Source organism: Rissa tridactyla, chromosome 8 (genome assembly GCF_028500815.1).
Source record: "Rissa tridactyla isolate bRisTri1 chromosome 8, bRisTri1.patW.cur.20221130, whole genome shotgun sequence".
NCBI classification, from domain to species: domain Eukaryota; kingdom Metazoa; phylum Chordata; class Aves; order Charadriiformes; family Laridae; genus Rissa; species Rissa tridactyla.
In genome coordinates, this window is record NC_071473.1 from 9434754 (window position 1) to 9460606 (window position 25853).

Genomic DNA, 25853 nt, shown 5'->3' on the forward strand with positions numbered 1-25853 from the left:
TGAAAAGGCAAGTTTTTGCTGTTGATGAACATCATAGGCTGAAGCTGCTGCAAATAACTCCTCCTGAAGTTTGTTGGAAGCCCTGTCCTGTGCATAAAGGTTACAACTGTCTCAGAACTGAACTGTGGGGAAGCTGGAAAGTGGGAGAATAGCTAGCTGCATGTTGGGAGGTGGGACACAGATACCGAACGGTTCCCAGCATCATTGCCCTTGCAGGGCCTCATGCGCTCACAGGGCCAGCTCCCGACTGTTGCTGCACAAGCAGACCGTAACATGTCACTCACACAATAAAGAGGCACTTAACATTTTTCCCTTCCAAACGTTTAGCTGCTGTCTAAGGTAGCCGCAGGTTGGACGCGTGCCTTCGGGGCAGATTTGGTGAGCAGTACCCAGCCCATTGCAAAATCCCCACCGCCACAGCACTGCAGAACGCCCCACCTCTGAAATCCCCAAACTGGCCATAGGTGCGCAGACGTGGCTAACGTGCCAGGGAGGTGTTTTCCTCGCCCCCGCTGCCCGCGTTTCTCTCGCACTCATTCGTGCTGGAACCCCCGCGTCCGTGTGTGCGGGCTCACGCCTCTCCCTGTCTCCTGCCTTCCCCCCGCGCCTTGTCGGAGCACGTAGAGCTGCGACCATCCGTGTGTCCCACTCTGCAGCTCGACGCTCCCACAGGCGCATACGTGCCGGGCTGCACAGGCGGCGCTGGGCGCGCACCCCCAAGCCGGGCGGATGCCCCTCTCCCCGGGGGTGCGGTGCCGGGACGCCCCGGTGCCGCGGGGGGTGCGCTGCCCCCGGGGTTAACCGTGCGGTGCCGAGCCCGGCTCCGCCGAGCCGAGGCGGGGCGGGGCGGTGGGAGGGGGCTGGCGGCGCGGCCGGAGCGCGGCGGGCGCAGAGCGCGGCGGGCAGCGCACCGCACCGCACCGCACCGGGGACCGGCGCTCCATGAGCCGCCGCGGTGGGGCTCGGCGCTGCGCTCGCTCCCCGCCGGTGCCGGGATGTGACTTGCGGCGAGCTGGCGGACAGAGCTGCCCCGGGTGAGTGAGCGAGTGAACGGCCGGGCTGGGGTGGGGTGGGGTGGGGTGGGGGGGGACCGGGGCCCCTCCGCGGGACTGCCCCGGAGCCGCGGGGTTCCCGGGGGGCGAGGGGGCACGGGGGCACACAATGGAGGCGGTCGTCCGGCTCTGCCCGCAGAATTAGCCCGGTGGCCGGCAGCAGACAACAGGCTGGCTGCAGGAGTCCGGGAGGGGGATTAGACGGGATATAGGGCAGGACGGGGGGGGCTGGAGCAGGGGAGAAGGCTGGCCGAGAGGGTAGAGGAGTTCGGAGACAGGATGGGGAAGGAGCGGGGACAGGCGGGGGAGGGAGAGACTGGAAAAAGAAACCGGAGAGAGAAATGAGCGAAGGGACAAAAGAGAGGAGGCTGGAGCGGGATAGACATCGTACGGGAGGAGGAGGAGGAGGAGGCGGCTGCAGGCGGATTAAGCGGAGAGGAGGCAGCTGCAAGGAGGAGGGCTGCCGGGCTCCGCAACCCGCGCTCCTCCGCGGGGTAGTTGCAGCAAAGCCGGGCCCCGCTGCGCTGTTCCCCGGCTCACCCGGGTGCGGGAGCTCAAGGGCAGCGGTAACGGGATCTGGGCGAGGGGGCAGAGCCGGTTGTTGGCCCCTCGCCGGGGCCGGCGGGAGCCCAGCCGGGGCTGCGGGCGCGGAGCTGCCCCGCGGAAGGGCCGCGCAGCGTCAGCGGTTTTCTCCGTAGTTAATAAAAAGCCCCGTCTCTATATTACCTCTCCCCAAAGCCAAGCAGCGATGGGATTTAGCACTTAGGTGAACCCTTTGTTTACACCTGACCTAATGTTTATCCCGAGGCTAACAGGATTTCCTGCCCGCTGAACCCAAACACCGGGGATGGTTATCACCGCCACGGCACCGGGTACCTATTTGTCAGCGATACGCTTGGTACTTACTGGCAGCGAGCGTGGGTGCCGAGGTGTTCTCTCGCTGCATCAGGAGAAAGCAGGTGAAGGGAAACCCATCTGTCATCGGGCTGTGACATGAATCGAACCGGTCTGAGAATTAGCAAAGAAAAGAAAATCATTGTTTGCTCTCAGTAGTATAATGAACATCAGGCGTTATAGTCGGAAGTACCTTGGCACAGGCGATATACAGAACCCGGCCGAAGGGAATTGTGAGCACCTAGAACATTAGAACGATCATTTCATATTATATTCAGCATTGCAAAGGATTTCTAAATGAAAACAGTACTTTTTCTATGTGTCCCTTTTGGAGTGGGGTCTTGCTTTCTGTAACTGGGAGGCTGTGTATTGTACAGCATGGTGTGTGTTATTCTAATGCAGAGGATGTCTAAATCACTGCTGTATTTTTGCATACAAAGCACAATTGCACTATTAATCATTATTCTGGAAATACGTCTCCTCAGTAGTCAGATCTCGGCTTGGCTGTTGCTGCTCTGTTATCAGTCCTGAAGCTTATTCTTCAGATCTGATCGAAAGGAGCTGGCAGAGATCCCGTGCTGTGATTAATTCCTCACTCACTAGCATCTCTCCACAACACTTCGCGGTGGGGGCGGCTTTCTCTCGGAAATTGTACAGTGAACCAGTCTTCTGCCTATGTGTGGCAGAGCAGGTTACTATTTGTGCTACTATTGCTTTTATTTACTGGATTGTTTTTCTTTGCCGTGATTGGATGCATCTTCCTGTATCAGTTGATTAACATTAGGAGTCTAAAAGGGGGAACAGATAATACACCTAACCATGAATAGCCTAGCCCTAGATCTTTGCATGGTCACATTTATTTATTCTTTATATGTATTTATTCTCTAGCAGCATACAGCAGTATCTTTTTGACCAGATATTTGCAGTCTTTGGTCAGAAGACTTTAGTTATTGAAAGCCTCATTGATTTTTAACTGTGACAACTTTTTGATGACAGCTGTGAGATTTTCTGTTTCTGCTTAGTTGCTTGTAATTGTACTTCGTACCCGCTGGGGCAGCTTTGTGTCTGCCATTCTGTGGTGATTCTACACCAGATAATGTAGGGGACTTCACTCTGAAAACAGCGGAGTTAGTACTTTTGTCATTGACAGCAGATTTTGGACCAAAAATTGAAGACTGGATTTGCAAGCTGTCCTGTTATTTTTTTTGCTGCTTTTGCCTGAAATATGTAAGGCTTCTTTTTTTTTTTTTTTTTTTTTTAAGTGCTCGTGATTGCTCTGGGTTCAGGTTATGTTGGCTTAACAGTTTTAATGAAATATAATTTTGGAGGGGGGATCTGGGGAAAAAAAAAATATCTCAAGTTGATTTCCTTCTGTATGAAGGGTTCCATTCAGCTGTGCGGGGGATACTATATCTGTGCTGGAGTGTTTCTGTGCCGTTTCTATATTACTATTGCTGTAGCTCTCTGGTAATAGAAGTGAAGTGCCAGTCAAAGGGTGTTATTGTTACTACTGTGAGGTTGCATAACTTTGCTGAGAGCTAAGCTAGACATAGAGAGGTAAAAATACTATTCCTCTGCAGTAACTGATTTAGGTAATTACTGGAGATAACGTGCAGACAGAAAATTTTACTACAAAATCTCGAGAGACACAGGACTCTGCCATTCTACCCACAGCACAGGCTTGAGGAAGACGCTATTTTGATGAAAAAACCCATATTGATATACTTCTCCTTTCCAAAACAACTTTTCTGGCAAAAAGACTGTCTAGTTTTCCCTTAAATTTATTGAATACATGGTTTCAGCTAAAGTTGTGGTGTTCCCTTGCCAAACTTGTTATGTTCTAATGCAGTATTTTCCCTTGTCTGTACAGCTGAGCTCAGTGCTGAGTACCAGTGCTAGAAAGAGGATTTTGGCTGGGAGCGTCACAGGGGTTGATTATTAACGTTGCCAGTTATTACCTAGTGAGGCAGAAATACATAGCAAACAGGCTGTAAACACAGCTATATTGATAGCAGCAGTGGCGAAAAGATTCCTCGTTTGGAGATTTCAAGCCGTGCTTGCAAGCTTAGGTGTGGACGGGATCCACTGTTTAGTGAGGCTTACCGGCATTTGGTCGGAATATGATTTCACGCCAAGAATACCTGTCAGCAGTCCTAGAGACTTCTGGGTCAATACTATAGCTGTCTAGCAGCTTTCTAAGAGAACCACTGTTTATCTCCATCAGCTCTCCCAAAAGTAATTTCACAAATGGAAGTAACTTGGGAAAACTCCTCTGGAGTTGAACATCTCTGCATTTCCGAATATACATTTTGCCTGAATTCTCAATATATTTTGTCACAGATTAATTCCCCCTTTCCAAAAGAAACTACTTATTCGTGGAGGGGGAAATACTCAAAATTTATTAACCCTCCCCTCCCCCCTCCTAAACACTTCCAAATAGGAAGAGGAAACAAATGATGGGCTGACAATATGACTGCTTACCCATGCAGCACCATCTCCATGGAAACAGACTGTCCTAGAATAGCTCAATCACATGAGGGTTACATGACATGAATAAAGTAACCAGAAAACTGGAAAAAAAATCTTAGAACTGGAGATACTTGCACTTAATTCATTACCCCCCAGGTCTTTGGAGAGTAGCTAATAAACAAAGCTAGTATTGAAACCAATTTAGTACATGCATATCGTAATTTGTAAGGGATAGGGGAGTGGAAAATCAACATGATCCTCACTTAAGGGCTGTTTATTGTTTCCAGTTTGGGAGACGTAAAATGAATTTGGAATAATTTTCCATGTGACCTCCTGCTTCTTGAAATTGGTACCAGTGGTTTGCTGCCTTGCCTTGGTAGATCCTAGTGGATTTCCTCCCTTTGTATCAGCAGGCACCAACCGTTTCACACTTTTTAGGATGTTCTGGGTATTCTAAAGAGTAAATGCACTAGTTGAAGTAGGAACCGCCTGTGCATAGAAGGAGTTGCAAAATTACCTTCAGAATGTTTCCTTCTAGTTAATTATGTACTCATAGGGCAAGGAGCTTTATTGAGCGTAACCATATTCAATACAAAAATGAATATATTTCACTGATGATTAGTTTTCTGACTGTAAAGTCAGTGTTCTTAACGTGAACGTTGTGACAGAGTCATTGAGAAACCTGTTATACAAATCCGATATAAACAAGTAAATATTCTACCAATTCACCGTAAATTACAGCTAGGTAGGAAAAAACCCATTAGTCATTAGCTGCAGGTCATTGCATTGTTAGAACATTGTAGCCCTTTCAACAGTGCAAGGATACTCTAATTTCCATGGGCAGGCAAAGATCATCAATTACCCTTTTCCTGTTTGTCCAGTCCCAAATCACATTATTTGTCACAGCTGCCACTTCTGCGATGAAGTTTTGTAATAAGCTTTTGTGTCTCTTGTATGAATGAAGACCATAAAATCATTACCCATTTAGACTAGCACACTTGCTGTCTTGATGCCTCTAATAGGAAATAGCAGAATTCCCATCATCTGTCTCCTGGCAGAGGCTGAAAATGGGCATTGGTCATTACTCAGTGAAAGGGGAATGAACATTAGTTTGAAGATTGAGGTCCTCAAGATTTAACTTTGATCATTACACGACCGTAATGCACAAGAAGAAAACCATCGTTCTCAGCTGTAAGAGACTCTACTGTTTTGGACAGTCTATGTAAATAGTTTTTGTATTGGTTATGACTGATCATGTTCACGACAACAACATTGCATTGTTCCAACCCTCGCTAAACTCTTTGATGTTTTCATTAAATGCATTTCTGGTTTATGAAATATCTTTAGATGGGTAATCATTTAGGGCTGTTTGTCTAACTTACAAGAGCTACTGATGCTTTCTCTGCTTCTCACTTTCTATCTTAAACACGTTACGTGAGGTATATGACTAACATTATTGCCTGCTTATATGGTGCTTTTCTTCCGTATGGTCATGCCATACAAATGGAAGTCTTACTCTGAACGTTTTCATGCAAGTGAAGGTTAACAGCATCGGGTTTCATAGCTGGTACGTGCAGTGTTTACTTCAGTCTGCCCTTACAGGGCAGCTATCGCTGGGGCAGACTGTTCATTTAAAGGTTACTTTTTTAACAACCTCCTCAGCCCTGCTTTGCTTAATAAAAGCAAATGCCGTAACATACATCTCTGTAAAGCACCTAACCTGTGTTCTTCCTAAAACTTAAGTTGGGATTTGTCCAGGGTTTTGGTCTTGACGGTGGCGTGGGATGTGTTGTGTTCCTAGAGTCTGCCATTGTTCACTGTCTGGATAGGGGAAAGTGATGCTCTGGTTTTGGTTGTTTGTTTCCTTTGAATGGCTTTCGACTTGCTAAGGAGCACAATGAGTCATTCATTTTTGATTAGTTGATTGATGACACTGCGTGTGTGCACCATTGTCACAGAATATGGGATTTCTCTAGCCAACTGCTCCCATTTGGAAGTGCAATGTAATACCTGGGCTTTGGAAGAGGATCAAAGGAGTGAATATTGTAACTGCCTATTGACAGAGATGAAAGCAAAATTTTCCTTAAAAAAAAAAAAAGGCAAAAAAAAGCACAATGTTTATCTTCCTGGGATTGCTCTAACCTTTAAAAAAGAAAGGGGGGTGGTGGTGGAAAAGACGACTCTGCCTTTATTCCAGTAAGAGGAGCAAGGCAGTGAAACAGTCTAACTCTGATACACTTGCATCAGCCCCAGTGCAATTTACACATTCGTTGGGCACCTGAATTTGAACAATAAAGTACTGTAGATAATGTATTCCTTTGTAACAGGATACACAATTTTTTCTGGTTGTGTTTTAGGATATTTGCAGGGTCAGTGTTTGGAAATGTTGTTTCCAATCCGTGCAAAGGCAGGAATGAGTCAGTTTGCATTCTGAGTACAACAGGCTAAAGCAGCTTTCTGGGAGGGCAGCAAAGGGGACCGGGGGTGGGCTGTGCCAGCTGCAAATCCACTGCAAAAAAACCCAACAGTAAACATGGGCCATTGAAACAAGCTGTACTTCCAATTGCTGCGAAATCCTCCAAAGCGAACTGTAGCTAAACAAACAAATATTTTGTTGTCTCAGACAGAAAAATGAAAACCTACCCAGCCATTGGTTTCTTCCTCCTCTTCGTGATCAGCTATGGCTCTTCCGAAAACTCAAGTACGTCTAGAGGGTGCGGACTGGATCTTCTCCCCCAGTACGTTTACCTGTGCGACCTGGATGCCATTTGGGGAATAGTTGTGGAGGCAGTTGCAGGGGCAGGGGTGCTCACCACGCTGTTGCTGATGCTGATTTTGCTGGTGAGGCTGCCCTTCATCAAGGACAAGGAGAAGAAAAGCCCCCTGGGAATGCACTTCCTCTTTCTTTTTGGGACTCTCGGACTGTTTGGGCTGACGTTTGCTTTCATCATACAAGAAGACGAAACGGTGTGCTCTGCCCGAAGGTTCCTATGGGGAGTTATCTTTGCTTTGTGCTTCTCGTGCTTGCTAGCTCAAGCCTGGAGACTTCGTAGACTAGTTCGACATGGGAAGAGTCCATCTGGCTGGCATCTAGCTGGTGTGGCAATCTGCCTGATGCTCGTTCAGGTCATTATTGCAACCGAGTGGTTAGTACTGACAATTGTCAGAGATAACAAGTTGGCCTGCAGCTACGAACCCATGGATTTTGCTATGGCTTTGATTTACGTTATGTTCCTGATGGTATTTACCATGGGATTTTCTCTTTTCACTCTCTGTGGGAAGTTTAAGAAATGGAAGAAAAATGGAGTATGCCTCATTATAACACTTTTTTTTTCCATTCTGATTTGGGTAGCCTGGATGACTATGTACCTCTTTGGTAACGCTGAGCTAAAGAGAAGAGACAAATGGAGTGATCCCACTCTGGCTATTGCACTGGTGTCCAGTGGTTGGGTGTTTGTTATTTTTCATGCCATCCCAGAGGTCCACTGTACCATCCTTCCATCGCAGCAGGAAAACACTCCCAATTATTTTGATACTTCACAGCCAAGGATGCGTGAAACTGCTTTTGAGGAAGATATACAGCTTCCTCGGAGCTACATGGAAAATAAAGCCTTTTCAATGGACGAGCATAATGCAGGTAAGAATTTACTATAGAGGAGTACATTTTTCTGTAGTAGCCAAGAAAATAATCTGTTTGAGACATTTTTCAGGTGTTCAAAACAAGGGTCATCACAAATGCCATATTCTTCACACTACACATTGTTCCCTTTTACAGTTTTCTTTAAGGTATCAGTGGGGGGGGGGGAATGAAAAAATGCAATACAGAAAATACGTCTTTGGTTAAAATTATTCTTCTGCATGTTGTTCTTTCATTGAAAAAGCAAAAAAAAATTCACTGTGGAAAAAATACCCTCTATTTTAAAATAGTTTAAATGATTTTTGTTGTCATTATCAGTTGACAACATTTAATATAAATATTTTCCAAAAACACAATAAAAAAAAAAATCAAATAAGTGCTCTATTTTACAAAATGTTCAGCCTCTTCAGCAACAAAATAATTATTATTAATTATGTTTCCATTATAATGGAATTTAGTGCCACTTTGTGACAGTGTGGGGGAAAAAATGCAAAGTGGCACATAGACACATTCAAAGACAGCCTTTGTTCTGACAGCTTTAACATCTGAACAGAGTATGCAGAGACAGAGGTTTCAAGGTAAGGGTTGCTTTCCTTGTCATAGCTGTTTGGTGACATAGAAGAACGTATGATGATATATCATTAAAATCTGCAATGAAAATGTTTTTGAGCAATTACTGACAGGGCCGGCAACAACTGTCAGCTTCAGAGACCCAAATCATTGCTAACATTTAACCCACATCAGAAAATACACAGGGATGCTTATCTGGCCGGCGATGGGAAGCAGGAGCCCGACGGTGTTCTGTAGTGCAGGTGGTGGTCTGGTGCTGTCCCACAGTTGGATAAAGGATTTCAGTACTGCTCAAACTGCTTTTTATTCACTGTAGTTGAGAAGAGGACTTTGCTATCCCAGCCAATAGTTGCCACGTTGCTTTGGCAGCCCCCAAAAGGCAGCTGGGGGCATGTTGTCCAGGCACTTCACCTTCCTATTCATCTCTCTGTATCTTTGAGCTCCTTTGGATGTAGACGGCACTTGGAGGAAGCCAGCACTCTTGTTTGGCACAGCGTTGGGTCAGGAAGGCATTTTCCCTCTAAGTGTTTTAGCAGAAAATGTAAAGGTCTCCTACTATGAAAGCTTTGAACAGAAAGGACTGAAGATCCTCTGAGTGTCTACCAAGTACGGTGGTAAAACAAACAAAAAAGTCGCATAGATAAAAGAATGGTTGTTTATTACTAATGTTCAGAGCAGCAGAGGCAACTTCACAATGGACTGTAAAAGCACTTTTTTTTTTTTACTGTCCTCCATCCCCCGTTAAATTAATTTTGAAGTAAGGTAACTGCGGTGGCTTCAGTGGAGCTATTTCTGACTGAGGCAGATCTAAGAACAAAATTGGATCTTTCACTCTGTGTTATTTCCATTCATGCATATGTTTTATAAAAAGAACTGGAAGTTCCTTTTTGATCTAATCAAACAGTGATTAAGTTTTTAGTGAAATGGATAGACATATGATAGCTATAAAATCATTACAGTATCTATTATAATGCAATTTGTGTTCTGTTTTAATCTATCTGAATCTTACGCAGTACAATACAAAATAGATTTCCTTATCTGATGCCCTTATTAATATTCATCATAATAAATGCACGTCATTCCTATTCCTATGGCATGTGGGAGAAAGATACATGCATTTTTAATAAATCAAAACAGATTCATTTTTCCTTTGCAGTGGTTCTTTAGGTACAGACTTATCACACCAGAGTTTGGAGACAAAACTTACAGGTACGGTAGAGACTTAAAGTGAATACAGGGAATAATAATGAGCCCACGTATGGCTGCTGAAGTGTTAATGTACATCAGATCACTGTGCTGGTGCTTGGCTGTGGCTGAGCACCTGGAATCTATTAGCAATTGGCTCTCTGCAGGTATGTAGAGTATGTTCTCTTCTTTTATTCATTTAATTAACCTCAGTTCAAGAATTCATCATGAAGAGTTTAGAAATTAAAGGAAGGGTACTTTCTTCAATTATACTTAAGAATAATGTTTAAGAATATAAGATCTACTACTTGTAAAATTTTGGAAGACATGATAACCAGAAAACACCTCTTAGGTCCTCGACTGTAATACTTGTTTCAGTAAGTTACTAAAGTAAGTAGTTACCGTTAAATAGAAAACATGCTTGGATAAACATATTTCCATTAATTCTTGTTATTTCCATTAGTACTACTTGTATAAAGTAATTTAGTAATTTTGCTCTTTTTTCTTTTTTTAGAAGATTTTAAGAAGCATTTTCAGAATCTGTACAACCTTTCAAGTACGGGTTCAAACAAACATGTTCTCCTGGTTTCTCTCTTTCCTAGCAAAATGTAGCTCCAAGTTATACGTAACAACAAGGGCTGTTCTATTCCAGGAATACCATTACACATTAATAAAGCAAAAATATTTTCAAGTCAGTTACTTAAACATCATTTAAACAACATACTAATCTGGGATTTTAATATTCACATGATAGATAAGTTGAAATATCTACTTAACAGATAACAGAGTTATTTCATACCCGTGTCTTGTAAAAATGTTAGTGAAATACTTAGAAACCCTGGAAAAAGGCAACTTGAGTGAGTTCTCGGTGCTCTCTGGAAATGCAGTGCACACGAGTAGGGCAACTTCTGTAAGGCAAAGAGAATTTGCCTTATATGTGAAAAATCTGGATGTGGAACATAGAGAAGCTCAAGCCTAAGCAGGTCTGGTACTGCCGGTACCACTGAATACTCTGGTACTCGCTGAATTTCATTTAATAACTTTTAGTACTACAAGTCACCCTTGGAGCCAATGCCTAAACCCAAAGTTAACAAAATGTAAAATATGTGTTAAAAAGAGAGTTTGATGTGACATTTGCTCAGATCTTCTTGGCAATATTTTTTTTTTTTCTTTTACCTATACATCCTCTACGCAAGTAGACGTATTTAACAGTAATGGGAAAAACACAAGGAAAAATGGTAAAACTGGTATGAGGGGAAAAAAAAAATCCCAAATGAGTATTTTGTCCATAAGCTTTGTCTCTGATTCTCATGTTAAAAGAATTTTAGACTTATTGCAATAATAGGGAAGGAACATTTAGCAATATGCAATTGAATTCACTGTCTCTTTAAGATAACTTTGAAATGACCATGGAAATTTTGTGTAAGTATTTTGTGTAAACGTGTAAATATTTTAAGGATAATATGCATTATAAAGAGATTTTTTCTTTATGTGCACTAGCAAATTCCAGTGCAATCATTTGCGTTTAACACACAACAAGAAGCCAAACTGCAAAGAAAGAATACTACTGACCCTGAGATGGTTAAACGTAAAATAAAAATCACGTAATTCTAGTTTAGGCATTTGCATCTTTTGTTCTGCCAGTGTTTGCAAAAATACCCGATTTTAAAATGTAGAGCAAGTGAGGGTCTGTGTGTACCTGAAGTCAACAACTGAGCATTTGCAGGACTGCATTTCTCAATTTCTGGGCTAAATCAATATTGTTCTTCATCTGTGTGCCCCACTCCCAAAGAGAGGAGTAGCACTGGAGAGAGGACAGCACATGGCAGTAGGATCCATTTAAATCTTGTTCCACACAATGCATCTCTATTAAATCCTGGCCTCATTAAAGTCTGTGCTGTAATTCTTGTAAACTTCAGCTCGTTCACTATTTCAGCCAGCGAGCGTAGAATTGTAACTTGAATTAAATCTAAGAGAAATTCTTGCCCCAGGTGCCTGAACTAGGCGGGTTTCTATTTACCAGCTCACATGAGAGTATTGCCCGTTGTAACCACGCAAGTCGCACGGATAAACGAGCTCTGTTCCCTCGCTACATCTGAATGCAGTGGAGCCGCTATTTACCCCTGAAGTAAAAAGAGAGTTTGCATGTGCCAATGCCCACGCTGGTTTAGAGAGAAAGCAGCATATCCCTAACTGTGGATATGTCTCATTCAGAATACACATCTTGAATCCAAACTTGTGCTAAAATTAATGGTGAGGCTAATGTACTTCTGGTATAAACATTCAGAGGGACAATCAGTATCTTCTCTTTTGCTTCAGTCCTTTGCCATGTTTAAGCTATTTGAAAGCAATATGTATTTCATATTTCTAGTTTCTCAGAGTAATTATAATCTGAAACATCTGGAAAATCCTTATACGCTAGTCATGCTGAAGTAATGCTCAGGGGGGTTGTGAGCTTGCTTACTGGCTCGAGCAATGTTTTGGATCCCTGTCCTCTGAATTTGATAGAAAGCAAAATGTAATATCAGTTTACTTAACCCCACAGTATCCAGACCGATACAGTAAGCACTTTGCAAAATATGTTGTGCAAGACACATGAAAGCCTTGGTGATTGAAGACATTTAGCTCTTACTGAAATGGGACTAAGCAAACTTCCAAAATTTGGTTCCAATAATTGTTTTCCCATTCTACAGCAAACAGCTAATTTTATGTAAAACTGATTCTTCTGAGATCCATCCCCAACTATATAAGAAAAACTGCTGTTCAAAAGCAATATGAAAACTGGTATGGCAGCATGAAAGTTAAAATCAATGGCAAAGTTCCCAATAACTAAACTGGAAGCAAGATACTTTTATGATTTCAGAGGACACGCACAGCATTAACTGTGTTCCTAAGAACGATCTCTCTTTTCCAAACACAGCGCTAAGAACGGCAGGATTCCGAAATGGCAGTTTGGGAAGCCGACCTAGTGCTCCTTTTAGAAGCAATGTGTATCAGCCAACTGAGATGGCAGTTGTGCTAAATGGTGGGACTGTAAGTATCAAAATGTGATGATTTAAGAAAGCTTTGATATGCACTGATACAGACAACCACTACTAATTGAAAAACCTGCTTTTAGCTTATTCGCAGCAGGGGGAAAAGCTATAAATGAGAATTTGAGCAGCAAGTATGCATGTAATGCTTCCCTTCCCTCTAGAAAAGATGTAATTACAAAGTATTTTGCATTTCTTCGCCTGGCCGTTCACATTTTGCAGTGTAGCTTGAGTGAACCAAGTTCTTTGGTGACACTACATATTCAGTGGCCCTTTCAAATTAAATTTATGTTAAGGTATTTAGCATAACTATTAAGTGACACAATTTCTAACCTGATTATTTTTCAAGATGATGTGAGTCGCACAAATGTTTACAGGCCAGTACATTACTTTAAATAAGAATCACTGTTGCAGACCAGACAGTGGTGGTTTCTCGCATATCTTCCAATTTCTTTTAAAATGTACGTAATTCTTTGTAAGTTACAGATGCGTACATCTCTGGGAAAGGGATGCATAAAAGAGGACTACAGAATATTTTAATGTTAATAGCACTGATTTTTCTTTCTTAGGCACTAGTTTGGCGTGCCATTCTTTGAAAGACCTGTTTTTCTGCAGCCTGGCTGTTGTATGAGTGGCTTAGTGATCTGATGCCAAACAGACTTTCTAAATGTTTTTCACATGATGTGTAATTTGCACTTGAAGACATTTAATATAGCAGGCATATTGCTGAAAAAGAAGAATTTTCATCCCCATATTTTTCATGCATACCTACATGCTTCTTAAAAAGCTACCCATGAGCCAGTTTATACTCATGTGAGTTGGGTTTTCTTTATTTTGAATCATGAGCTGGTTCCATAACTCAACCTCTACATTTAAAACCAAGCAACGTGAACTGATTGCAGGTGTCTTTTTTTTTTTCTGTTTTTTTTTTTTTTTTTTTTGAATAAGTAAGGTTTTGGTTCATTTTTAGTGAACAAGAGGGACTAGATACAAGGATTCTCCTGTGTGGGTAAGACAGTGGGAAATGTATCAACGTGAATGAAATGAAAAGGCTTGTGCTGTGCTGTCAGTAACGAATAGCATCTTCCTGATGCTTGGATCCATCTGTGCCTATGTTTTCTGATACAAGAATATGCAGCTCAGGAAAAGGCAATTTAAGGATGAGGAGCTAGAGAATTTGGTTTGGGTTTTGGTTTGTTTTGTTTGTTTTGCTTTGTTTTGAGGCAGATACAAAGCTTAATGGAGAACATCAGATAGTAAAATGAGAGATTAATGTGTATGTATAGTCATGGTTTATTACAGAGAGGTAAATGGGTGGAAGATGAGTTTCTTTGTACCGTTTTGCTCTGGAACTACTGTCTGGAAGGCTGTTATGTACATGTAGCATGATAATGCTAATTTTTGAACAGACTAGATCTCTCAGTCATGAGTTTATTATCCTTATTTCCAGATACCAACTGCTCCGCCAAGTTACACTGGACGACACCTCTGGTGAAAGGCTGTAGGCTGTAGAGAATAAGAATCCTTGTTGCAGATGTTGTTCCCTGGCAGTGTGTCTTTGAGGGAGGAATCCGTAACAGTACCAGAACAAAGCAACAAAACATCCAGGAGCTTTCGAAATCCTACAGAGGATTTTGTCTAAATGTGAACACCGTGGAACTGATAACTGCAAAAACAAAATTGTAAAACTGAAGTTGAATCTAATTTAAAACAGAAGTAGGCACACCTTAAATTGGAAGAGGGGGAATATTGTATTCTGAAATGTAAGATATTCTCTTGTCTGTAACTAGTGTGCGAGGCAAGCCTGTTTTTGTTGGTTGCCAGTTGCTTGCAAAATACCCTCCTCTCACCTAAACTTAATTCACGTTGCCACAAGAGGTTGCCACTACAGTGTGAAAACATGCAGGATTTCTTTCCGTTTTGCTCTTTTTCCCTTCATTTCAAACATCATGAAAAGTACTGTTTGCTTCATTACTGAGCTGTACTGTAGAGTCACGTAGCATCATGTGTAGTCCGGCATCATCGCGCCGTGGCAACTAAATTTCCATTACACTGTAGGCTGATACTCTTCTCTTCAAAAGCTGGTGTAGGAAATGCAGTTGTGGAGGGATGAAGGGTCTATGTATGTTTCATGTGAGTTATGGAGCTTCTCGAGGCAGAGCCAAAGCTCAGGTCCAGCAGAGAGGCAGCTCTCCTCGGCCGCCTGGCATCGATTCCCCGTTATTCCAGCCTCCCCCAGGCGCGAGCAAAGAGCCGCGTGCTCTCCTGTCTCCTACAGGCAAAGCCATTCAGTGAAACTCTGGAGGGATGTAATTTTGCGAAGACTTATCTGGGGAGAGAGCGTGCCTCGAGTTTGCCAGGAGTTTGTTGTGATAGTGGATGAATGGCAACGCGCTGTACTGCCCGCGCCAGCCCGGCTGGTGGGCTGACCTGGCCAAGCAGGAAAGCGGTGGGAGGTGGGAAGTGCTGACCACCCTTCAGGAGAAACGCGGCAGCAGACAGGGTCAAGACCTCCCTTTCCAGTCCCTGTTCATACGAGTAGTCCCCTTGACTGCAGTTGTTTGTGCATTTAAATGTGGTTGTGCATTTTAGTGCCTAGCTAGTAGAATCTCCGTGCTGGAGGTGGTTTGTTGTTGTTTTTGTTTTTTAAAGGTGGTTTCTTCCCTACTCCTCCTCCCCTCCACTTTTTTGAGTTGATATAAGGCAGACTTTCTCAAAGCTTTTTATCTTTGTTTTCTCCAGGTTATTTAAAAGGTTCCCATTGCCCATTGTTTGTGCCATGGTTTTTCATTATGTTTAAGCAATCATTCCTTTATTTAACATTTAATACATATCGGACATTGAAAACATCATTGTATCCTCACTGTTTGGCCAATGTTAATCTTAGCTTTCCTCGATACTAAAAGCTAATTGTTTTTACTTGAGGGCATAGGAAACTTATAACAATTAAACTTTGCATATGCTGTAATAAAAATATATATTTTCAAACTAAAAAAAATATAATGTACAAATAACTGAATAGCTTAGTAGCTTCACAGAAGGAAGTTACTTGCTGTATACTGCAAAAGAAAGACAAGCTTTTTATTTTTCAAGAGTCTTCCTGATTCTTCATGTACCTCCATTTCTACTGAATTAGGAACGTAGTCCTGCAGACCTGTACTCCCACGAGTAGCCCCATCAACACCAGTAGGTCTACATACAGGTACAGAGGCTGCAAGACCGGTCCTTAAGTGTTGCACACAGATATATATGCATATATATATATATATATGGAAAAAATAGATATTGCCATTCTTGCCATGATCATCTTATAGGATTTTATTTCAAAGCCCTTCCCTTACAGAAGCAATGTTTTTCTGTCATGCATGAGTGAAGGAGCATGTTAGCTCCCCCCTGCCCTTTCCTCCTCGAGGCAAAGGAAGCATGTGCTTGTTTTAGGGATTGCTTATTTTATTTTGTAAGTAACTAGATGGCCTTAGCAACCAAGTAGGGTAGGGGTGGATATTGCATGCTGTCCAGTGACTTAGAAATACATTTTGCTTGTTTTAAGCAAAGCTTTGATCAAATTAGATAGTATTTAAGGTAATGATAGTTACCCAGAAGATGCCTCATTTGGAACAATAAAAAAAACCTATTATCATCACTTGCCTGCAGAATTTTGCTTTTAAAAACCAATTTAAAAAATACTTCATGAAACTCTACTGTAAAAACATATAAGATGACCATGGCATAAATGGTAGGACAGCTTTCTTTTGAAAAGTTTATCATGCTACAACCGAGATTTATGAATTATAATACACATTTTACAGACCTTGGACAAAATCTGTACAAGATATGGTTCTCTTAAGAAACGTTTTTTTTCTTTTTCTAGATGTGACTGAATTGATAAATAGAGTTCCCAATCCTGCTCTTGATGAAGTTGTTTGGAATTTGAGTCCTTATGCAAAGATACGGCCAGATCCTCCAAACTGCTACTCACATGACTGGTCTCATTGGGTTAGTCATGTGGGCTATTCACAAACCTAAAAATTAGCAGGATTGGGTTTAATTTGTGGTGGTGAAGGTGTGGCAATAGATTAGGAGGGTCTTTATTTTCCAACTTTATACAATTACTAATAAGCAACTCTTTTTTGTAAGTCACTAGTCTGTGATGTAAAACGCCCCAGATAAAACTGTAATTGAAGAAAGGCGCCTTTATGTTAACTTCTTTTTTGTTACAGTAAACAAATTGTTTACTTTTGCCTTTTATGACAATTATCTAGAATGTAGAGCATCTGTGAACAACGTAATAAGTAAGCACAAGCCTTTCACAGTTCAGTTAATTATAATTAGCTTTTATACTATAAAAGCTACTGTGTTGTCCCTTGCTGGTTATGTGCGCATGGCGTTCCCATGCAGAAAAATGAGATCGTAAAGCATCTGAAAAAACTATTACCAAAACGAGATTTATAAAAACTGACTTTTGATCAATGGCTGGAAAAAAGTTGAAAGCCATACTTTACAGATCCTGTCCTGCTTTCAGATGTGTTGAGGGTGTTTTGACACTTGCCAGAAAATATGTAGCTTCTTCAGAAGAACACTCTCAATACATACAGTTGTTTTGATAAACAAGGTACATGAAGTACTATAGAAGTAGATGTTTCTGGTTTTAGTTTAAATCTAAACACAGGCATCTTGGTTGGCTTTGTTTGAACTTGATGCCTTGGGTCTAACCAAAGGCCATGCAAAAGGGAGCATTGTAGCTTTTATAATAAAACAATTGGACTATTCTACCAACTTACAGGAATACAAAGCAGGTGCTTTTTATTAATTGATGAGAGCTAAAGCTCATTTTTGATAGATAATATATATTTATTAAATGTATTAATGTGTGTTTTATAATGTACCCTTTTTTCCGCTGATTGTTGCGTACTGGTATCTTATTAAGTACATCTTTAAAGGATTTTCAAGACAATCAATGTGTACCATGATGACTGTACATAAGTATACAAAACTACAAAGGTTGTAAAGCATGGGCAAATGTTTTATTTTCAAAATGCTGTTCTTAACAAGAATAAAGGCTTTACTATTTACTTACAATGTTTGCGTTAACTTGATGTTAAAATCCACTTAAAATTTTTCCATTACAGTAAGCTAATGGTGCTACAGACAGCATTGTCCTGTGGTGATACCGTGGGTGCAACTCTGCAATAGGAGTTGAATTAAAGGAAACCGGCTCCTAGAGTTCAGGGCCACATTCCCGCATTTACTCTTAGCTCTGGCACCTATCAAACACAGGGTGAGCCAGTCTAGGAGCTGAGCAGCCAAACTCTTAACACAAGTGATACTTTTTTTTCTTTTTCCAGCTGGCTCAGCAGTTCCCTGTACTGGCTCAAGTGCTAGTGCTTGTGAAAAGGAGGGGAATGACATCACACAGCTGGGGTTGAAGAATGCAGGTTGAGAGCTTTCTCTTCAAATGTTTTGGTTTTCCTGATCTGGTGCAACAGCCAGTATCACCAAGGAGAAAATAAAAGAGGGGTGGGTACTGGTATAAGAGCGAAGACAAAGTCTGTGTGAGTGATGGAAGAAATCCATGTTGAACCACAGCGACAGCTAGAGAGTATCTGCGTTTTATCGTGCTTTCATTCAAAATGACTAGACCTTGGTTTGACTTGTATGGAATTAGTAGTAGAACTGCAAATATATTCTCTAATTGTGAAATTATAAAGGCCTAAATAGGACTATGCTCGACAAGACTGAACTAAAAAGTATAATGAGGGCTCCCTAGCAGGGGGCCCAATCTGATTTTTATTCTGCTTGCACCTCACGTAAGTAAGTACACATACAGAAGATCACTGAAAATGCTATCACTGTGATCTTAATTTTACATTTTCTCAGCACATGTGCTAAGTGGTAACAAAAGGGCCTTTGACTTTTTTCCCCTGCAGAAATGCAGAGCAACCCTATCTCTCATCGCCTTCAGTTGGAATTGCAGAGGCACAGCATTTCTGAAAATTAGCCCATTATGAACAGAGCTTGGATTTGTGTAAATTGTCACAGTTCTGCAAAAGTCAGTGAAGCTACTCCAGTTTATACTAAACGAAGATTTTTACCTTAGTTCTAACATTTGCCTACATGTGGGTGTAACCCCATTTATTTCATCCAGAGTTTTGTCCTTATCAGAAAAGCTTGCAAGTGAGCATTCAAAAACACAAGATAAACACAGACTCAAAATTTTTGGCTAAATGTGCACAATTCCATCTGTTTTAACAGAATTGTGCTCACTTACAGTAGGACTGAATTTTGTCTTGGCATGCTGGGTCCTTACATAATCTCCCTTTGATTTACAACACCTCACATGTAACTCTAAAACTGTAATGCTAAGAGTGTTTCTAAATCGGCACCACAAAGTTTAGTCCATGAGTTCTGTGTTTTTTGATATTGGTGAGAAAACTAAAATTGAGATGTTGAATGACTTTGAATATGTTCTTCTGAGTCTTCCAATTTGCTTCCCACTGCAACCATACAAAATAAAACATTAAATACTTATCTTTTCAAAAAATCCACAGAAACAAAAAAGCAAACATCCATACTTCCACAGCAAATATTCTGCCGTTCAAGAAATAAATAGAAATCCCCCACCCAACCCAAAAGACATATTTCTTCTATGCATGGCATTTTTTTGTTTTGACACAGCTTGAGCACTCAGATAGCTGTACGCAGTTCCCAGTGCCATCTGTGGGAGTTGTGCATGTCTAGCTGAGGGCAGAGTTGTTCGCTAGTGAGAAGTTACTGGGTTGTTAAAAAAAAAAATGAAAGCAGTTCTTTGAGGTTTGTGCTTTGAAGAATTTTCAATTAAAAGTCAGTGATGAAGTCATACAGTTCACCTAGTACACAAATATATTTTTGTCATTTAAGACAACAAGCAAGGTCAATAAAGAATAGTTTTGCTATGTCTCAGTGGAAAGAAGAATGTTATCCATGTGATAGCAAAGGGTCTGCCAAATGGAAAAAATCAGTCAAACAAAGAGCACAGGGTTGCTTGCTGGAGTAAACAATTCTAAATGAACAAAAGCTCTACATAAAAGTAAAATGTCCCACCCCCTAGTGAAAGCTGTTTTCAAAGCTCTGTATTCTTTCAGAGTGCTGTAATGCAGATTAACCTAATGTTTTTCTTCTGCTGATACAACAGTCTGGTTCCTCAGTCTACTTCTGTGATTTCAGCTGTCATATTCTGTTCTCAATATTTTCATATTTTACAAACTGTCTTTTAATTTATAAAAATAAAAATCTCTTTTTCTACTCTCTACACTTCAGAAGATTCATCTGTACTGTACACTTTTCACATCAAGCAAGGCTGTTGGGAGATTTATATATAAAAGTTGTGCTGGAGGCAAAAAAGGCCAAATAAGCCCAAAAGATCCCCTTCTGTACATACAGTTTCATGAGAGCTGAAACTGAGCCTTCCAAGGCACGCAACTGAAAACCACCAAACAAAATTCTTTCGGTACATACCCAGAATACCCATGGGCTGCAACAGGCCCATGTGCTAATTTAAGGTGTTACCAAGCTGGAAGATCTCGGCTCATAGAAAACATACAGGAAAAGGGATGTATCATGGTGAGGAACACAGACAATACCTTAGAAACCCAAAATATGGCTGCAGTGGCAGGACATGCCCTATGTTCTACAATGGCCAAGGCAATCTGTACCCAGTGCCTTGCTGGCAGGAGACCCTTTTGGATTTTAGGGGTTTTGTTTGTACAGCGGCTAACGAGCAAAAATCAGAGTGGATTAAATGTCCCACGTGACTATGAATGTCCCATATACAAAGTACTATTGCATTGAATTTTATCTAGTATTCCTTGATGTGATGAGGCTGGCCTTTGCAAATACTTCATAAAAATTGCAACAATTTCAAAAACCCCAGGGCTCACACGCACTGCTTCACATTAAAATGAGCAGGTGTTTTAGGTAGCTGCTAGCAGTGCTTTTAGTCAGGAGCATCCATGTCTTATCATAACCTGTGTTACTTAAGCAGAACAATTTCAAATCACATCACACTAACCAGGAAGCACAGGTTGTCAGCATGAATCTGGATTTCAGGCAGTTATTTAAATAGTTTTCGACACATACTTGCTTCCTATGCAGATAGGAAAGTAAGATGTCCTCAGGATTCACATAAACTGGAAAGATGGGGAAAGAAGCTGCCTGGCTAAGTCTTTTACTAGAAATTTCCATTGGAAAAATTTACTTTTCAGGCTGTGACACCTCAAACTGAACTAACTTACTAAAATATTGTGGAACGCCTAAGGAAAATGTTTAGTTCATATATTAGCATAGCTCACGTGAAGTTTAGGACAACTTATACTAGCTGACAGTTCAGCCCATTTCTTTCAGACAACATATATCTAAAAGCAATGAACAGTGTAAATATCAGTATGAACAACTACCTTACAAACATTCGTATGATGAATTTTAACCACTTCAGTCTTGGGATTCCTATAATTCGTTCAACAGAGCAAGAGAAAGACCCATTTCTATTTTCAGTTGCATTTAAAAAAAACCAAAAACAAGTTGAACTTTAACAGCACAGTTCCTATTTTATCCCTCTGGCAGATTCCTGCCGTTGCAGAACTGTGGTTCTAATGCAATAGAGACCATCTCTTTTCTTTACAGAGATTTCCTGCGTGCTGGGGAAAGGCGTATGGACATAACCGGGCAGAACAAACTGCCTGAGGATGCCAGTTATGCAGTGGCAATTGCAACTGTGCACTACTGCCAGCCTCAGGGCAGTGGCAAGAAAACCATTCTCACAGGAGGCTGGATTCAGCTCCCATGAAAATTACAAACACTTTATAACTCCCGAGATGTTTGTGTGACAGAATATGTGAAAATTATCTCCAGAGAATGCATAATCACTAATTTAAGGAGGTGCAACATAAGATCTAAATAAAAGTAAAACATCATGATCGTTGGTAGCATGATGACAGCTCCTGTTTTAAGTCCTAAGACATAGAGCAACTGAGACCTTTAAGTGCTACGACAGTGTTCAGTTAAAAAAAAAACACCTCACATCTCACTTATTTCCAGTATTATGATTTCTATCTGTATGGGTCATATGGTTTCTGCCGTCAGGAAAGATGAATTTGTTAGCACTATGCTTTAGTCTCATTACTCTTTAATACAGAGCAAGCCTCATTAAACTACGTTTTATTCACGTGCATGTTCTAAGTCATAGGACACTAAACGCATAGGACCTGTTGGAGCAAGTCCAGAGGGCCATGGAGATGATCCGAGGAGCAGCTCTGCTGTGAGGACAGGCTGAGAGAGTTAGGGGTGTTCAGCCTGGAGAAGAGAAGGCTCCGGGGAGACCTTAGAGCCCCTTCCAGTACCTAAAGGGGCTACAGGAGAGATGGGGAGGGACTCGTTATCAGGGACTGGAGCGATAGGACAAGGGGGAACAGTTTTAAACTGAAAGAGGGGACATTTAGATTAGATATTAGGAAAAAAAATTTCACTGTGAGGGTGGTGAGACACTGGCCCAGGTTGCCCAGGGAGGTGTGGCTGCCCCATCCCTGGAGGTGTTCAAGGCCAGGGTGGATGGAGCTTTGAGCAACCTGGTCGAGCGGGAGGCGTCCCTGCCCAGTGCAGCGGGGTGGGACTGGATGATCTTTGAGGTCCCTTCCAACCCAAACCATTCTATGATAACCATCACTGCAATAATAAGCACTAGTGGAGATGGTGATTAGTTTCCTTGGAAGTGAGGTGGGGGTTGCTCTGAAGAGGTTAGCACAACTGTTAACTGTTATTTTTGACTTGCTACTCCTACTATAATAAATTTATCTATTCATTTGTCTGCCACATTCCTTGGAAATGCAGCTCATTTGACACAGTTAATCATGTATGTGTTGCAATGTTGCGGCACAGATGATGGCTCAAGGAAGCGCTGGCTTTGAATGTATTTGGATTTACTGTTTTGGTCAGCTCCTGGGAGTGGAATACTCAAAAATCTGCAAAACTCCTATTACACATCTGAGGATTGGCCGTTGTCCTATTTATATATGCATTAAGTTCAAACATCTTTACCATCTATTTTGGGTAACAGAGGCAATTTTCCCTCATCTTAATGCACCAATACAGAATCGGGGCTGCCGTTCTGGTTTGAGACTTGGTTGTTTCAGCATAACAGCGAACAAACTATGACCTACTTTATACACCACTGTATAATACAGTTTGTGACAGCAGGTTATGAAAGGTTTATACACCCACACTCTTTATTTTGTTTAAATCAAAAGAACTATGAGAATTACATTTAGTAATTTAAACAGTTGAAAACAGTAATGAAAAATACCATAGACTCAGACTATAAGAAGATGAAAATCCATTAAAGAAAATCTATTGGAATAACTTATTAGCAGGGGCTTAGAGTAAAATATATATATAGAAAGGAGTTTCACCCTAGCCTCCCAATGAAATGCCAAAGAAGCCTGAACATGAAATTGGAGCCACCAGCAATCTGTCTGAAATAAGACCTGACTTTTAAAGAGACAATTCTTTATAAAGTGTGTATAATTTTAGCCTCTTATTATTGGAAGTCAACATGTATGCAATTATTAGTGAAACCTTTAACTTCAGGAAATCCTCAGTCACTAGCAACAGGAAAATGATGTATGGAAAAAAGATATGTTAAATAAACAAACAAAAAGTAAACTAGAAATTATGCGCATAGACGTGCCTGCTATCCATGAATCTGAAATGGAACTGTCAGAGGATCACTCATCAGAAGGGGCTTCTGCAAAATGGATATATAAGAGTGACAGGACAAACCTAATTCTCCAAATCAGCAGTGGCGTTTGTGAAATGCTTAGTCTTGCCTCCATGAATTTACACAACAAACAATTTCAGGGCATATTTTAGATTCACTTAGGACTAGATTAGGGAAGCAAGAGCTGACATAAAGGAGACACCCAAACAGCAACATCCAGTCATGGAGATGGGAAAACAGGGCTGAAAGGTCTCTAGAATTTGTTTGTGCAAGGCACCATGCTTTCCTAGTATTTCGACGGAAAGATTAAGAATTCATTTGGCTATATCTGGGTGGCATTTCTACAATTCAAGGTGTACAAAGAGAAAAGAAATATTGGAAGAGACGAGCATTAGCCTAGATGAACAACTGACATGATCATCTGCGTTTAGGAGAGAACAAACTACCCAGAATTAGATATACTGGAGACTGTACTGCTACTAATTATCCAAGTGTCCTCCAAATCATTCAGTCACCAGAGGTTCATGAAGGGACTGCCACAGAAACACAACAGTTTAGAGAAGATGACACTGGACTGAAAGAAAAATCCAGAATGAAGGCAACCAGCGCATCTTCAATGCGTCTGATTAATGCAGTTTTTTCCATGTAAATAGTCAAGATAGAAAAAGTAGTTAGTGAAAATAGAAAGAACGGCCCAGAAATGGAGAGAAATAATTTTGGAGTGTCAGGTCCCCAGCAAAAAGCATTTGGGGATTTACAGGCAGAAAACCTGAATGCCAGATTTGCCAGGCAGCTTCATGAAAACTGCACTTACGCCCATTAGCACCTCTTATTTTGGAAATGTTTCCTCCTTGCAAAATATGAAATTGCCAAATTTAAACTCTTACACAGACTAAAACAAATGATCAGGTAAAAAAAAAAAAAGTTACATCGAAAAAGACATGCAAAGTGACTAAGAGCGCAGCCTGGGTTTAAAGGGAAGTCTGGGGCAATTAGCTCCTACATTCTGCAGTCTGTCACCCACTCCTTTGCTAATCACTGAATCATGTTTTAAGACTCCATTGACAGTTCGTGGTCTTTCTTTCTCTGCCTTCCCCCTCCCCGCCCCCCCCCCGTGTTTTTTTTTAACCAAAAGAGTCTCAAGTCTAGTTTTGCTGCAGGACTATTTTGAGGTTTTACTTTTTAACTGGTGGCAGCCTTATTCTCCAGGCTTTTAATGCATCTCATAGTTATGAACAGAAATTTTCATTTCGCATATCTAAATGACTAACAAAACACAGCAACCGAAATGTCAATAAAAATGCTCCCAATTTTTTCACTGTTATCTTGCAAAACCCATGAAGAATTTCTCCTCTCCTTTGAAACAGAAAAACAAACAAAAAAAAATTTACGTTTATATAACCGCGGAAAACCCCACCAAATTGCAATTGTCTTTTTCCATTACAAATCATTATTAACAACTGCAGAGTGATGGGTAAAAATACAGCTTTGGTGCTGGAGGATTAGTTCAGACTTGTGCAAGCAGATAGACTGCTGTGCCTGTCTACGCACAGTTCAGAAGATCACGTATTTTGTAGCTTATCTAAATTATCATCTTTCCTTCCCCCCCCCCAAACATTCCCAACGTAGTTTCAGAAATTAAATGTTACTGTAATCTTTGTAACTTTTCAAAGATGTCTGAGTCTGGGGCGTGGACCAATAAAGCGGAATCTGCATCATGAGTCTTATGACTTTTATCACTACATTCTCAGCTGTTAGTGCCAAGATTAAACTTTCAGAAACATCTCAAGCATCTTGAATTAGGCTTGATGAAAACCACCACATACTCAGCTATCGGCACTGCTTTGTTCTTGGATTTTCTTTTTTTTTTTTTAGAAAAAAAAGTAAATTTTAAGGTCTTTTGTGTAAATGAAACCTTATACATGTGCTTTTAAATCAAAAGCATTCACATATATGAATCCATTTTAAACCATTTCTTCTGCAGCACTTTTGTTTTCAGAAAGAAACAACCAACTACCTGTAAATACAGTATCGTTTAAAAAAAATAAAAGCAGAGTCAAACTATTTTAATTGCAGCGTTCTACTGACAGCAAGTAGCCTTCCACTTCAAACCTGTTTATACATCTCAGTTTGAAACAAAATAATTTGAGGAAATACCTTCAGCATGTCAGATCTTAACATATATGTGTATATATAGATGTCATATAATATAACATATATTAAAAGTGTAAAACCATGGAATATGGGGAGGTAGCCACTTACAAGAG

General features: G+C 41.0%; 2 protein-coding genes across 5 annotated transcripts in view; one reads left to right on the forward strand and one right to left on the reverse strand.

Moving 5' to 3' along the window:
- Positions 1-25853, reverse strand: part of IQCK (IQ motif containing K) — a 160433-nt gene that overhangs the window by 99959 nt on the left and 34621 nt on the right. For 2 of the 3 annotated variants that reach the window (XM_054212933.1, XM_054212932.1), the window contains exon 9: positions 1959-2060. In XM_054212933.1, the coding sequence (XP_054068908.1) occupies positions 1959-2060 (102 nt within the window). Of the gene's footprint in view, positions 1-1958; positions 2061-18061; positions 19334-25853 lie in introns of those variants that run through there. The other variant, XM_054212934.1, reaches the window with a different exon arrangement.
- GPRC5B (G protein-coupled receptor class C group 5 member B) lies at positions 873-17918 on the forward strand. Of its 2 annotated transcripts, none has more exons than XM_054212928.1 (4): positions 873-1034; positions 7043-8052; positions 12728-12840; positions 14290-17918. In XM_054212928.1, exons 1-4 carry the CDS (start codon positions 943-945, stop codon positions 14332-14334), a joined length of 1260 nt encoding a protein of 419 aa, XP_054068903.1. In that variant the 5' UTR covers positions 873-942; the 3' UTR covers positions 14335-17918. The 2 variants fall into 2 exon arrangements, with proteins under 2 accessions (XP_054068903.1, XP_054068904.1); XM_054212929.1 differs by having other exon boundaries at positions 899-1034; positions 7039-8052.